Below are 16,632 nucleotides of genomic sequence, written 5' to 3'. Positions count from 1 at the left end.
GGGATTACAAAACTGACCTAGAAAAATATGGGGACATACAGGAGGGGATGGAATTGACTGAGAAGGGTCTCATAGGAATGGAAAAGTAAATTGATTTGTTAGAGAATTCAATTAAAGCCAGAAACCTGAAGGTAATAGGAGTCCCAGAGAAGGAAGGGATACATGTATGTGTGAATCCGTATTGACGTGGGTGTGCTGACTGATAATGGGTGTTAAGAGTTGCTACAGCTTGAAAACAGGCAATACCTCATCAGAGCAGAAAAGTGGTGGCCCTACCATCAGGTTGCCTTTCAGGGATGAAGAACTTAGAAAAAGTATCCTGAGAAATGCAAGACAGAAAGGAAAGCTACAGAGTGGAGATAGCACATTGTTCACTTTCTTCATATTTTGGTTAATAACGAGAGGCAAAGAACAGAACGTATTACTCTGACAAAATAAAGGGGTGAGAAGCAAAAAACACAGACTGCCCACAAGTCACGGCAGAGCAGCACAGGGTGGTAGAAGGAGGCCGATATAGGCGGATTTCATTGTGGATCCACCTACCTACCTTGATGCTCAGGACTTGCTCATGAGGCAATAGACAGCAAAGACCATGAGACATGTAATTACATGATCCAGAGAACCGCTGTAGGCACATTGTAGCCGTCTTTAATGAGTGTAATCACTTTTTAGAATAATTAAAATAAACCCATTTTCCTTAGAAAAACGTGAGTAGGGTTGGGAGTTGTGCCCCGTCCTGAAGAAGGTACACCAGTACCGAAACATGTCGACGCACACCAGAGTTTTTTGTCCCTAATTAAGACATGAAAAACTCGTTCTTTTGCACTTTTTTAACAGCACCAGCCAGGGGTACGAAATAAAGTTTTTTTCATTTTACCCACTAGCCAGGTACTTTTTAATTTCTCACTACACCTCCCACTCACATCTATTCCCCTTCACCTACACTCAACACACACCACACATAGTCTGATTTGTCAACGCTCCCGCGTAGTCGCAGGTCGTAGCGTGCCGCATCCCCTTAGCGGGGTGCGAAGACCCCGATGATGAAGCATGACACCAAGGGGCCTGTTGGTGTGTGAGGGGTATTTTACACAACACTGAGTGTTCCCCCTTTCTCCCCCTTTATTTACACTTTGGTAGTAGGATTCTTCTTGTTTATTTATCAGTGCCCGTGGAGTAGGAATCCTACGTTGTACTCTACCTCCCTTCTTTGTTAAGTATATATGCCCACAAGTAACCGCAGATTCCTTACCTTAGAATTTCCAAAGCATCAGGCTGGATCCGGAAGACTTTCCCTCGAGCAATACGTGCGGACAGGCTTAGACCAGAAAGTTCTGCAGGACAGAGCGACCAAAGAGGCCATCTCTGCGGACTTGGCTATTCAGGCAGTAGTGCTTAGTGAAAATGGTCAGTGAGGCCCACGTTGCTACCTGACAAATGTCAAGGACTGGAAAACCACGTTCCAACACTGTGGTCGCAGCCTTAGCTCTGGTGGAATGAGCTTAAGTCGTCAGGCGGCTTGTTCTTGGCCAGAGAGTAGCAAATCTTAGTGCAGAGTACGACCAACCGTGCAATAGTCATCTTCTGCACCACACAAGCTTTCTTTGATCCATACCCCACGAAGAGTTGGTCGTCCACCTGGAACTCTTTAGTGCGGTCAAGGTAGAACAACAACACTCTTTTTTGGGTCCAGATCGTGTAGTCACTCTTCCTCTTTAGAGGGCTACAGCGTAGCATAGAAAGTGGGCAAGAGGACCGATTGCCCCACTTGAAATGGTGTTACCACTTTCGGTAAGAAAAAGGCCCTAGTGCAAAGCACCGACTTATCAGGGAAGATGGTCATGTAAGGATGCTTGGATGAAGGAGCCTGCAATTTGCTCACCCTCCTGGCAGAAGTTATTGCCACTAAAAAGCTGTTTTGATGGAAAGCAGCCGGAAGGGGCAGTTGTGCATAGCTTGAAACGGTGCGCACATCAGGAAGGTGAGAACCAAATTAAGGTCCCACTGAGGCATGATGAATGGGGCAGGTGGGAACATCTGAACAAGCCCCTTAAGAAATCTGTTTACAATAGGAGATTTAAATAAAGAGGGTTGGTGTGGCAGCCTCAAGAAGGCAGGCAATGCCGAAAGGTACCCTTTAAGAGTGCACAGAGCAGAGCCCTGCTGGGCAATGGTCAAAATAAAGAGAAGGACTGGAGAGAGGGAAGCAGAAAGAGGGTCAATAGACCTTTTTGTACAATATTTTACATATTTCTGTCAATGGCAGATGTACACGTTCTTGGTAGAGGAATGCCTGACTGCCAAAATCACTTCACAGATTCGTGAGGAAGGTCGAATGCTGCCAACTGCTGCTGCTCAAACTCCACGCAAAAAGGCGGACAGTTGACAGGTACAGGTGGAGGACACTCCCCTTCTGCTGTGCAGAAGATCCCCCCGAAGGGGCAGCCTGATCGGAGGATTGTTGCTCAGTTGGAGAAGCTCGGGATACAGGACTCTCTGCGCCTAGCCCGGAGTGACAAAAATTACTTGGGCCCGGTCGCTTATGAGCTTCTTGAAAACTCTGGACAGGAGTGGTATTGGCGGAAAGATGTACAGTTGCAGTGGCGGTGGTGTTGTCCGTGAACAGCTGAACCAGCTTTTCCTTGATGGAAGGGAGAAAAGCTTTCGATGCCAATTGAATCGCTCCATCAAGTTGATGAGGTGTCCAGATTATGCTGGAGACCAGAGTCCTCTGATCTTCACCTCTCTCAGATGGTTGCCTCATCCCAGGAATAACGCATCTGTCACTACTGTGTGATCTGGTTAGGAAAGGGAGAGGGGCCTGCCTGTGACCCAATCATGATTGGTTAGCCTCCACTGCAGATCCTGTGCAGTTCCCGACGAGATCTGGACATTGTACGAGATATTCCCCTGGTGCTGCGCCCACTGAAACTTCAGGTACCACTGCAGAGCCCGCATATGCCATCTGGCATGTGTCACTAGCAGGATGCAGGAGGGCATGAGGCCCAGCAGCCTCAGAGTCAGTCTCACCATAATCCAGGATAAAGGCTGAAACATCAGTATCATAGCCTAAATATCCTGGACTCGCCACTTGGGAGGATAGGCCCAAAAATGCACTGTGTCAAGAACAGATCTGATGAAAGGGAGCATCTGAGAAGGAGTAAAGTGTGACTTTGGCAGGTTGATAGTGAACCCCAACGAAAGCAGAAGATGCGCGGTAATCTGGAAATGGGTGGAGAGTCTGGGGCGAGCTCACCTTTAAACAGTCAGTCGTTCAGATAGGGGAAGACTGGCACCCCTGATCAGAACAGATAAGCTACCACTACCAACTTCGGGAACACCCGAGGTGCGCTGGTAAGGCCAAAGGGGAGCATTGTGAACTGAAAGTGCGTGTGGACTACCGTGAACCACAGATCGTGCTGATGGGCAGACAGGACTGGAATGTCAAAATACGTGTCCTACAAGTCCACTACTACCATCCAGTCTTCGGCTTCTAGGGCAGACAAGACCTGAGCCAGAGTGAGCATTTTTAACTTTTCCTTTTTGAGGAAGTCGTTCTGGGCTTGCAGATATAGAATAGGAAGAAGGCACAGCCTACTTCTGGCGCCAGAACCCTCTCTATGGTTCCCTTGGCCAAGATAGTCCTGACTTCCTCCTGAAGCAAGTTCAGGTGGTCCTCCGTCAGCTGGTCGTACGTCGAAGGCATGGATGAAGGGTTAGTTTTGAAGAGGAAGGAGTAGCCACTTTGGACTATCTGAAGAACCCACTTGTCCGATGTGATGTTTTGCCAGTGGTGGAGATGATGGCTGATACTGCCACCAAACAGCTGCCCATAATCTTGAAAGGCTGGACTAGGAAATGTTTAGAGGCTGCAGTAGGAGGAGTGGACTGACGACCTCTTGCTGCCTGACCCACAGGGTCGAAAGGAGCCGTGCCCATGGCCGGGTAGATCCCGCTGAACCTGCGCTGGGAAATGGCTGGTGCAGCTGAAAGCCCCTTTCGTGGCCATGTCAGGGAAGAAAAGCAAACGGGGACGGCTGGTCACCGAAAGGCCAAAAGAGTTGGCTGTAGCCCACGAGTCCTTAAAGCGCTCAGGGCCATGTCTGCCTGGTCTCCGAAGAGATAGGTGCCATCAAAGGGCATGTCCTAAAGGGTAGCCTGGACACACCCAGAAAAAACAGATGTTCTCAGCAAGGTGAGGCGTAGAATAGTCACTGTCTATGACATTTCTCTGCCCAGCGATTCGGTGCTGTCAAGCCCAAAACTAATGGAGAACTTTGCTGCATCTCTCCTATCTCATACCACTTGGGAGAGAATGGCCAGGCCTCTTCTAGGACCTGTGGCAGCACTTGTGCAACCATTTTCCATAAGCAGTGGGCATAATGGCCCAACAGGCATGCAGTGTTCACTGACCGCAATGTAAGATTGCAGGAAAAAAAAGAACCTTTTGTCCCAACCCTCCAACCTCCTGAATTCCATGTTTGAGGGTGTAGAAGGGAACACCCCTTGTGAGGTTGAGGCCTGGACCACCAAGCTCTCGGGGTAGTGTGTTTGGTGAGGAATTCTTGGTCGCCCGGTGCAGGGCAATGGCAGCAGGTGACAGTCCTATTCACAGGAGCCCATGTACCGGGATCGGATCATGTTCCCAGAAGGACATTAGTCAAGGCCTCATTGAAAGGCAGTAGGGGCTGAGGAGGAGACATCTAGCCGCAGGACCTCTGTCAAGATGTTCGCCTTGACTTCCACCGGTGAGAGCTGAAGGTCCAGGACCTCGGCTGTCCTTCTCACTACCATAGCATTTGAAGCACCATTTTCCGTAACAACAGTAACGGGGAGAAAGCAGGCCAGAATCTGGTGAGGTATCGAGTCCACTGGCCTCACTAAATTCCTTATACTAGTCCATTTTGTGCTCAGGCTGGTCTTGCAAAGGTTCCAGCAACCCCTCTCAATTTTCCTCCATTCCTAACCACTCAAAATAAGGCTAAGGAACCAACCTAGGACACAAAGGTTCCGTCGGCATTGACAGGCGCCGATCCTGGTCATCCGGGATAAGGATGGGGCTGGCGCCGGTGGTTTCTGGAATCTCGGCACAGGGGCCGGCGCCAGGGAAGATCGCAGGGGCACGACCGGCACTGGTCTGGATCCACTGGGGGGCATTGGCGCCAGAGCTGCTGGCGCAGGAGCTGGTGGAGCCCCCTCTGAGATTAAGGGCTCGAAGACACACTGGGAGGGGAGGGCAACCGAAATACGAGGCACATGGCATCACTAATTTCTTTAAGCTAGGCAGGGGTCGCTCCAGCTCCTGGAAAGGAGAGAAGGGCGGAGCCAACCCATGCTTCGCAGAACAAGGCCTAGAGCGCTGAGACTCCTCTGTCACGTCGGATGGGGAGAAGTTGAAGCGTGTTTCGACTTCTTGTGTTTCGTATGCCTCTTACCTGACTAACCAGACGACTTTGAGTGGGAGGACGAGGACTTAGGACTCCCGGAGCTGTGCCTGGACCTTCCTTGCAACTGGAAACAAGACCTCTGGGGTGAACAGCATGGAATTGAATGCCGGGCCGCAAGCAGCTTTAGGGACCGCTCCCTCAAAGCCTTTGGCAGTCGGGGTACGACTTCAAGTCGTAGTCATGCTCCAGGCACCAGAGACAAATTAAGTGAGGATCCATCACTGACATGGCGCTATGGCAGGTGCCGCACGGTTTCAATCCAATAGTCTTCTTCGACATTGGAAAAAACCTACTCACCAAAATCATCAACAAAACATTGAGAAAAGCCTGTCAAAAAGTGACAAAGGGTAGCTCTCTTCATGGATCTGTGTTAGCTAGCGCGGAAAGAAAAGAACTGACATCAGCGTGCCGAGGTGGTGCCTATATAGGCTTCATGGACGACACATCCTGCGCGAGGGACGCAGACGGCAGCGACTCGAGCAAAAGTCTTAAGAATCCAGCTGGACACCTGGAAAATTCTAAGGTAAGGAATCTGCGGCTAGATGTCTGTCAGATAAATGTGCGGATTCAACTTGACAGGTGCTTGTAGACCATCTCTAAATCGAAGACATATTGGTCAATTATGCCCCTTTAATAGGGGCATAATTTATTTTTTGAGACGAACTGTAGCTAGAGAAACAGAACAAGAATCCTACATTACTCATGCTGGCTTGAACATAGCTATTAATAAACAAAATATGTCCAGTGTCCACATGCATTGTTGTGACTTACAGCTCCTTCAGTTTTTTCATTTTCACAAAGGTATCCGGCTGGATGGATCGTATGGCATTGTTTCCAAGATCACTAAAAAGAAGAACATATAGAAATAAATATACTGTAAATAATTTGGTGCCTATAAAAATATTTGTGATGTTGAAATCTACATAAAAAATACACACAGACCCAATACCGGATTTGTCTTTAAGTCGAAAAACTGATAACAACTATTTCACAATTTCCTTCAAACGGAGAAATCACTTAGGCCTCTTCCACTCTTCTAAATAAGGGGACAATTGTAGTCTATGACCTGTCAGGCTATATTGTGCATACACACATTTTATAGGGCCTATGCGCCTGATTACAAGTATAGGTGTTATTTATTGCACCTGATAAATAACTATAAAATGAGGTATGTTATTTATCGGGTGTGATAAATAGCACCTATTACAAGTTTCTGGGGAAAAAAATTTAGATTTTGGTGCAAACACACAAATTAAAACAAATGCACCACTCTCAGGGTTAAGAAGCAAGGCATTTCAATACTATACAGTGTGATGTATGGTAAAAACCAAATGTGTTCACCGTAGGCAATGAGGCATTTATATTTGTCTGGGGCTCATATAGAGGGCAATGTGGGGGAAGCTCAGAAAGGTGTGCCTGCTCAGAAAGCATCTTGGATCCTTTCCTTATACTAGGATGGCTATAATATGTTTTTCTCTGATACAGTGGTGTCCTCATTAAAGTGATCGGTAAATGTGAGAGGTTTAAATATGGTCAATTCAGGTCCACAGACAGTTGGGAGGTATGGTGGTACTCAGTGTGGTGTCTGATCTGGTCTACTTCATCAAGTTCATCAGTGAAAAATTTGTAAAAGGCCTAAGACATTAACTTGCAATAGTACAAGGCAGCAGGAAATGTGAACAACAAAGGCTCCGATAGAATGACTGGCAGTTGCAGCACCAACCATAAACTGATTAAATGTCACAGGGCTAAACACTAAAATGGCTGACAGGCATGGCTATGCTTATAGATGGATCCAGTAAGCCTTGCACTGTCGGATGGTCTATCTCAGGTAGTCCAGTTGCTGATGCGGCTTTGTTGGATACAGAGAGATATGTTTGGGTTAAACTAGCTGGGGTGAAACATTTTGCTAAAAGTGTTCGTCCAACAATGGCATCAAGCGACGTATAGTTCACGCTAAACAAAAGTGAGAGGCTGTGGGAAGGCCAAAAAGGACAAGAGACTTCCCTTTGGATACTAGATCGTCTCACAGATTCCTCACCTTATAAATATCCTCCAGGTGCCAGACTGGATCAGGATGTGTTTCCCCAGCAATAGCTCTCTAACATGCCAGGTGGTGCCATGTGGCCACAGCATTGATCCTCCCGCCCAGTATGCGACAACATCAGAATATATAAGATGCCAACCACTGCACTGGCATCAGTTTCTGGTACTATTACAATCCCCCAAAGAGACATGTGATGTGGAAAGGAAGCAAGAAAGCAATAATGACAGCAATAATACAGCATGATATGTTTGCCAACCGGAGATCTTACAATACAGCATATGATATGTTTGCCTACCCTGGGATCTTAATAATCACAACACTAACACACAGGAGAGAAGGGAGGGCAGGAAGGAATCTGCAGGAAGATAGAATAACCACTAGAAAGACTGTTATAGTAGGGAAGTACATTTTCTATTCTAATTAATACCTATTCCTGCAAAGCATTCAACTTATGACTAAGCCCCAAAGTGATGCCCTCTAGGAGAAAGGAGTGAGTAGTAAAGATTATCAAAGGGGGTCATGCAATGCAGCCCTGGCAAAGTATGCCAATGTGTGCTTGAGCTGAGGCAATAATGTTAGCCACGTATGTAAAGAACTACTATTTTGTGACATCTGTGTTGTGATATCTATGGTATACGGAGTGGAAGAAAAATGTAAATTACACAATAACAGGCCAATAGATGAAAAGGGATGGTTGAATGCCCTATTAGTATGTGCATTACAAATACAGTTTTAGTGAAATCCAGAGGTCTTGGTAAATGACAGACCTAACAAAAAAATAAAGCAACAGCATGAAGAGAATGAAAAGACAAAAGCACCGTTCAACAAAGAGGATTGGTAACTGAAGAGCATTCCCTCTGGTGGGGTCCCATCTAATCACTCTTCAGGGGTGGACGGAGCTATGCAAATATGGTATCAGGTCTTCCATAGACGAACCCAAATGCTGATTTAGCCTTATCCCCTCTGGCGGTGCAAAAACAAAACGTTACCCTGAAGCAGACCTGGGTTTTGCTTGTCTAAATGAGGTCTGATTGTACAGGGGGCACCAGAGTGCCTGTAAGTGACGTGCAGACATGCAAACATTGACATTTATTTTACTGTGTTAAACGAGGGGGCAGAGCCTTTAAGGGGAGAGTCTGGTCAAACAGGGAGGGGGTGGGGGAGCAAGTCCAGCAGTGATAGAGCAAACTCTCCTTCTCGCCCCAAAAACTAAGTAACAAAGCTTCTAAAGCTCTAGCCAACATCCTAGGAAGGCTGTAAAACACCTGATGCAGGTCGCCTGCAGAAGGCCTCTACACAATGAGCTTAAAACTTCTCTCTATGGGGGTTTCTTGCTTACTGTGCGCACACACACACACACAGTGTGATATCGGCTCCTTACTGTGTGAAGGGAGCTGATCTCGTGCCATATGGAGTTGGCAGGCCTAAACCTCACAGGGCACGTTTAAAGGGGAGGGCAGCAGATACAATTATTTCTCTTTGGGGCGGGAGGGCCAATATAGGAACCTCCACACAACCCCTTCACCTCTCATCCAGCTAGTGGGCCTACTTTGCACTCGGAACATGAAAAAATGGCTGGCAGGGTGGGTGAGCAAGTGGTTGTCTTTATGCTAGTTTTTCTCTCTCACTGTGAATTGTACCAATGGCTGAGAGGTGGGCGTTGTTGTAAAAGTTCAAAGTAATATCTAGAATGCTACACTTAACCCCTTGCGTGCGTCGGCCGGCCGCCGTCCGTCCGACGTCATGGTGGGCGTGTGCGGAGGACGGCCGGGGGCCGTCCGAACCACGCCCACGCCATAAATCACCCGCACAGCGCCGGAATTTCCGCCACGGTTAAAGGGTTAAACCTCACAATAGGATAACCAATGTGAGATCAAAACCAGAATCTACATCCCACTATAGAAATTTGCAGGCCCTGTGCAAACCAAACACATACAATTCATCAGTGAAGTACATTATGGTTTTGAACAAAGAAACGTGTGGTAAGCTTCACTAGATTTAAATTGTTCTTATAACACACTGGAACTGTCTCTATAAAATAACCTGCTGAAATACTAAGAATTAATACTAAGACTGAGCGCTAAGGGCATCAGATCTGGGAGTGAAGAAAGCAATCTGTCACAGTACGCAAGTAGCTCCCAAGCACTGATTGCATGAACTTTCTGTTTTCTTCTGACTTCATATACAAATCAGTCAGTCACTCACCCCAGAGACGCAACAAAACGTGTAAAAGGTTCTGCCAGTCCGAAATTTTAAACATTAATTATTCATGCAGTGCAGAAAAATAATGTGTGGTACTTAGAGAGAGTTGGAAGTTACAGAGGGTCCAAAAAAGATGTTTATTCAAATCCCAATCAAATAATTAAGAGGACACAAATGTTCCATATGTTGTATAACTTTGTTCCTGGCACACAGAAAAAGAGGCCAAAGTTGAAGCTAACTTATAATGAGAAGGAAGCAGCTGGCCTCTACAAATGGACCAGCTTCTCAGCTTACAAAGACGCTATTAAATTGCTAGCAGACTTCTCAAGCAGCCACTTTTGGCAAAGCCCTTCAAACCGCAAAGCATGCTGGGATACTCACAGGTGCTCGAGGGCCTCCAAGCCTGAGAACGCTTTCTTGGCCACCGACTTGATCTTGTTTCCAAACAGAGTTCTGCAGTTTCCAAACATCCAGCGCCAGATGAACAGAAGGGAAAAGGCAATAGGAAGGAAAAAAAACACAATTAGTTGGGCTGAATCAGATAAGGTATCAGATGTGCAGCAATGGAAATCCGAACTAAGAAGAGATTATGGGTTGGAAGCATGCTGGCTGCCCATCTCTGAAATGAAATACCTTTATCTTTATTAGAATTTGATAGTGATGACAGGATGAAACTGCAGGTACCCTATACCGCACAGGGCAGGTATTGGGCCCAACTCGCTTGCTAACAGAAGTACTCCTGTTTTCTTTGAAGGCTTGACGTCGACGGAAATATTTTCAATCACCAGCCAAAGCTACACTTTTGATTTCACCCAAGCCAAAAAGGAAGGCATGGCGTGTCGTGACGTGGACAGAAAGTCCATCTTTTCAACTGATGTAAAAAGCAATGCAATTAATTATTAAATATCTATATAAGATCGAAATGGTTATTTACATGTAAACAAAGTTGTTCTACACTGTAGTAAGGATTTGCTGTCTCCAGCTCTCATTCCAAGTCGGACAGGAAAGAGTGGGGTATTTACGAAGCCCTTAAATACGGTTTCCCAGATTTCGGGTATTCACTCGGTATGGCAAATACCTCATATTCAGAGTTTTCAATTTGGAAATGTGGAAATACAAGCAGGATTGGTATTTAATAACTCAAATTCCAAACGCTTTTTCATCTTTGCAGGCCTTTTTTCGTGATAAACCGAGGCAGGTTTGTGCTCTCAGAATCTAGATTGCCACCTGCACTGTAACTCCATCTTTCGGACACCTATGGACATATGACTATTAGCCCATCGAAGAGAGACTATAAATTGTGACATAATGGGCAGGCCTACAAAAATCGTGTTGTTTTATATGCACAGTCACTACTTTTTGATGGACTGCATGAGAATTTTCACACCTAGCAGTTATGGAGCACCTTGTTGTTTGAATACATTATTCATTGTCATTTAAATCACAAAAAATATATGGCACTTATTCAATAATTACTTTGTCCGGGCCTACATGTTTTCGGATTTATTTCCAGGTTTATGTTTTCTTTAGGAGCATTTGTTCAATAACAGATTTTGGTGATTTGAGACGAATCTTTCTCCGTCAGGACCATTGTTCTATAAAACAGCATGCACAGCCGAGGATTAATGAGAATTTTGTTTGTCTATCTGTTTGTGTTGCATGTAGAGGGGCTAGGAGAGCTACTGAAGCCAGGAAAGGGACACAACTATTCTTCCCTTAGAACCACTGACGTGTAGGGTTGATCCCAAACCTACATAAACTGGGCAACAGATGTAAATAAATAGCCCCTCCCAGTCCAATGGACAGATTTTGGCTCTGTGGAAAAGTCCAAGCAGTCTGCTCGATCTAGGTTAGTTACCCTCTACTGAGCCAAGGTTGTATTGTTAGGTGCAATTAGACCTCGCCTGAGTATTATTACCCAGATCCAGCCTGCTGTGAAGTCCCAGGCTGCCTTTTCTACCCTTCGCCCAACAATTCATGCTCTAAACAGATTCTCCATCTAAGCACCAAAAATCTGGAATACGAACCCCACCAACATCCTGAATGCCTGGATCCTCCTGCAATTCATATAGGAACTGAGGACATTCCTCTTCGGACAGCAATACAACTACACAATAGTTACACCCTCCTGAACAATCCTCGCCATTTTAAATAACTATGAAACATACCACAGGTACTACACCTGCTGTTCAGAGCCCCAGTGCAGTCTACATAGGTTGCCCTCTGCAAATTACAACTACATCCATACATATTCCTACAAAAGCGGGAATGTGCTACACAACAAATGGGCTGGGTCACTATCCACAAGCTACGTCAAATTTAAAAGAAGGATATGCCAAACAAGTAACAACATACTCGAACATGCCTAAACAGACGTCTTTTCATAAGATGACATTATCTTTGTTGTTAATGTAGACACAGACTTCATTAGACTTACAGTTCTCGAATCCAGAGAATAAGGGATTTTTCTGAGGCATTATTAGTTGGTAAGTTTGAACGTATACACCAGCCGCTCATTTAGGCATGGTTTCTGCAATACTACAACCACTGTATAGACTCAAGCTGCTTTAGCTACGAGGTGCATCACATAGAGAAGAACAGAGACCTATCCCTAATTTTTAATATATTGTATAGAAAGTACAAGCTACTATACTAATTTGCCATCAGCATTAAAGAGGACATTTTTTTAAAGCCCGTTACGTCACCTTTTTGCATACACAAAGCCCTATCCCTTTGAGGTGTTTTTAAATAATGCAAAATTAGCCTTCTACTATGGTTTGAACAAAATCTGGATGAATGCCAGCTAATAATTAGTTTTCCGGTAAAACAGGCAATTAGATCACTGGAGAGCTTCACGGTATTACAACGATGCAAAGAGATGAGTTACAGAAGAAAGATAGATATGTGCCTTGCAGGATAAACAGATATTTCCAGTAGCTGCATTAATCCACAGAACCATCTTACCCGGCATAGAACATCTTTACTTCCTTGTCAAAAAGACTGAAAGACTGAGATCATTGCTCAATGAAAATACCTTCTCTGGAAGCGCACGGAAATATCCACTATAGTAGTTGGCCCACACCAAATCATTTCACTAAATCAAAAATGAATTTTGAAATGTATAGAATCGTAGATTGTCATAGCGTGTGCTATGCCTGGCGAGGCATTAAAGCGCATTGCTGACGGCTAACACCCTATTCCAGGGTAAATGAAAGAGTTAGTTTTATACAATTTGTGACAAACTAAAGTCACTTTTTTTATGCTACTAATTGTTTATTCACTTTAGGAAATATGGCGGGATGGGCCTTATGGTGGAACTCACATCTGTACTTAAGTGAAGTCCTCCACCCCCATTTGTGGATTGTCTTTTGAACCAGAAATGCACGTGTATCCGGCCTCTGCAGTGAGTTTACAATCAGGTGCGTTTTCAGCTGCACAGGAAACTAATGATCAAGGGCCATGCACTGAAGAGGATGGACAGATGCAAAATGGGCAAGGGAGTGCTTCGGGCTATCTCCCATATGAAATGTATAGTTTGTTGAAAACAGCAAAACAAAAGGTGATAGAACTGAAGAAGGAACAGCAACATCTCAAGGAAGCTAAATGGGGTAAAAAAAATATGAAAAAAAATGGCATGGTGCTGCACTCAAAGAGAAGTGTAAGAGGAAAAAACATTCATACTGCAAGTTGTTCATGCCCAACCTGCTTTTAAGTTACTGGTCTCAACCATAGAAAAGAATAAGTCTTTTCACTAAAGCCAACTGATTTACAGGAAAGAGAAGTGCCACAGCTGGCACCCGCCTCCAGCTGCAGTGTAACAGAGAAGTCATGCCATTGTTAGGAAGCCACCCTCCACAGAGGACAAACTGTGCCACAGCTGTACGGCTAAGCTCTGCCAAGACAAAGCAGGCAAACCACATCACTGTGAATGGATCCTTAACAGTAGGCAGTCTGTGTAACAGCAGAAATTCCAAGTAAAAACTAGAGGGAGATAAAAAAATAATAATATAGAGGTGGCAAACTAAGGAGGAAAAAAAAAAAGCAGCAAATTTTGTCAGAGAATAAGATAACTTAGAGTGTGTTGGAGTGACACGCCCTTTACAGGACACATGGATGACTGGTGGGCCTGAATTCAGAACAAATATAGAAGGGCGATGTTTTACAATCTTGGCCAACATACTATAGTCTGGTACAACAGTGCCTCAAATACAAGAGTTTATGCGTACACAGACAACTCAAGGACAGGTCCAAGAATCAAATGGGCTACTAAACAGACATTCAGAAACATTTAACTTTTGATACCAAAAGCCACAACCTAATGCGTATTATGTTATCAAAAGCAGGGACTGTAAAGCAGAAGCAGGGCCGACACCACCATAAGATGCTCACAGAAGCTTCCAGCTGAAACCCAAAGAGATTTTAAACTCCTCATCATCAAACACAAAGACAGCCAGCATCCAGAGCCGTCTTCGAGTACGGTAAACACCCCTTACTACGCATCCGTCACCCAGCATGTTATTACAATGCGGTCGTTACAAAGACCACGTTGTAACAAAGCATACCATTACCCCGCAAGTCGTTACAATGATTTGCGGAGGGGGGAGAAGGTGTTGGATTTAAAATCCAACACCTTCCCTACTGTTGCACAGACTGGAGTTGGAATAGTGAATTATACTATTCTAACATCCAGCGCCACCTCCGACTTGCGGGGTAATGGTATGAGTTGTTACAACACAGTCGTTGTAACGACCGCATTGTAACAACATGCGGGTGAGGGGAAAGCGGGGAAAAAAGGCTTATTCCTACTTTCAGCACACACACTGCGGCCCAGCTGAGACTTGTACAGTCCTTAAACAAAGATTGCATCTTGAACTCATTGCATCTACAGACCCGAATATCTTTGGTGCACCTGGACTCATAGAACAGACTCCTGAATTACCCTTACAAGCAATATTACCCACTAGCAATTATGTACATTTAGACCACACACCACTGAGATTATACGCAAACTAAACCACAAGGTGAAAAAACGTATTGAATTTTACTGAATAGGAATGAGGTTACCACATTGCAGAAGACCAAGTAGATATGGCCATTTATAGATCTGCTATGGAGGGATCTCAAGGTACAGATCTTGTACTGCTTACTTTGGGTTCCATTGTGTGTATACTTGGGTGGTTAAGCCTCTAGAAGATTTTGATCTACTAATTTCAATGCTCAGGTGGACACAGAAATTAAATATTTTGCTGTAGAAAGTGTCGAGATGTATGCGCCAAAAGTTAGGCACAGAATTTTAAAGACCACCTGATGCCTGACCATTGGCCAGTCCACCAATCTCCTTGCAGTGAAACGGAATCAGTTTTATAAGGCCTTAAAATTTGGTCCCAAGGTCACCTGCTACACTGCTACCTCTGACACGCAGAGTCCAGAACATTATACTCACAAAGACAGTTGCCATCCACAGGTGGTTTCTAGATTTAAGCATATGTGAATAGCATTTTAATAAATGTACGTTTGATGGCCTACGGCTTTGGAGGAGTCAAACTATGTACATTTCGCAGTATATATCTTTGCCCTTCCGATCCTGATACATGGCCGGAAAATCCCCTTTCCTCACCCACAAATAACACCTCTTGGTCTAGCTTCAAAATGCTTGATGAAAATGGCACTTTCAATCTACTGTCCTCTCTGAAAATCTCCAACCACTTCAGCGAACCCCTCCTGTCCAAATTCTTGAAGGAATCCATGTACCTCCTACTCCCAATATGGACTTGGATAATCAATGTTCAACTTTCCCAAGGCTCCTCAAATATGGCCAGTTTACCCCTATATTGAAAAACCCCAACTCTAACCAATCACCCTCCCAACAACTACCACCTTATCTCAAACGTCCCTACTCTGGCCAAACTTCTAGAAAAATGTGCACACTTACAGCTTCACAACCACATTGAGCAATTCCAACTCCTCGACCACTGTCAATCTGGCTTCCTATCTGCTCATAGAACCGCAAATGCCATGGTCCACATCATCAACGACGCCCTACACTCACTCGACCAGAATGACTCATGCCTCCTAATCCTATATGATCTATCAGCAGCTTTTGACACTATCTGCCATGTCACCCTTCTAAACCTTCTTGAACACAGGATGAGCCTCCCTGACTCAGTGCTGGAATGGTTCTCCTCCTTTCTACATAACATATCTGAAAGCATCCTAACCAACCACGCTCTTTCTGACCAGTCTCTACTGTCACTAGACGTACACCAAGGCTCTATTCTCTCCTCAACATTGTTTGACTTCTATATGGAGCCCCTCAGTGAAATCCTTAAACTCTCCTATATCTCATAACACATGCATGCAGGCAGGCTATACTTAACTCTACATGAAAATCTCCTTCCCCAGCGACTTCGATATCCTCAACAACACCCTGACTAAAACACAACACTTGCTGACCCATAACCACCTGAAACTCAATGCCATTAAAACTAAATTCCTACTGATCGCACCACCACTGCCAACATCAAAGACTGGCTCCCCCGTCTCAGTGCCCTGAAGTGTACCCCACACATCATTGACTCTGCCAAATCCCTAGGTATAACCTTGGACAAAGACTTCTCCATGCAAAAACACATCAGCTCCATCACTAGAGGAGGTAACCATCAGTTGCACATTCTTAGGAAACTAAAATCTTTCCTCACCACGGCAGTTCAAGCCCTTGCACTATCAAAACTACATTACGGCAGTAAACCTAACTTGCACCATTAAAGGCTATGCTGAACGCAGCAGCCAGGCTCATCGCTGGTTCTAAAAGAAGTGATCACATCACCCCAACCTTCAGTCACTGAAATGGCTACCCTTTGAGGCTAGAATTCATTTCAAAATTTCTTGTATGACCCACAAAGGACTGCACTACAATCCTCCCTCCTACCTGACTCA

The 16,632-nt window shown here is 45.0% G+C and overlaps 1 protein-coding gene across 2 annotated transcripts in view; it reads right to left on the bottom strand.

Moving 5' to 3' along the window:
* LRIG1 (leucine rich repeats and immunoglobulin like domains 1) overlaps positions 1-16,632 on the bottom strand; it is a 228,965-nt gene that overhangs the window by 54,595 nt on the left and 157,738 nt on the right. For both annotated transcript variants that reach the window (XM_078661486.1, XM_078661487.1), the window contains exons 10-11: positions 10,078-10,149; positions 6,219-6,290 (exon numbers count right to left, since the gene is read on the bottom strand). In XM_078661486.1, coding sequence (XP_078517612.1) covers positions 6,219-6,290; positions 10,078-10,149 — 144 coding nt within the window. The remainder of the gene's footprint in view (positions 1-6,218; positions 6,291-10,077; positions 10,150-16,632) is intronic.

Source organism: Lissotriton helveticus, chromosome 9 (genome assembly GCF_964261635.1).
Source record: "Lissotriton helveticus chromosome 9, aLisHel1.1, whole genome shotgun sequence".
NCBI classification, from domain to species: domain Eukaryota; kingdom Metazoa; phylum Chordata; class Amphibia; order Caudata; family Salamandridae; genus Lissotriton; species Lissotriton helveticus.
Note: the sequence above shows the minus strand (reverse complement) of the source record. Positions and strands in the feature narration are given on the sequence as shown.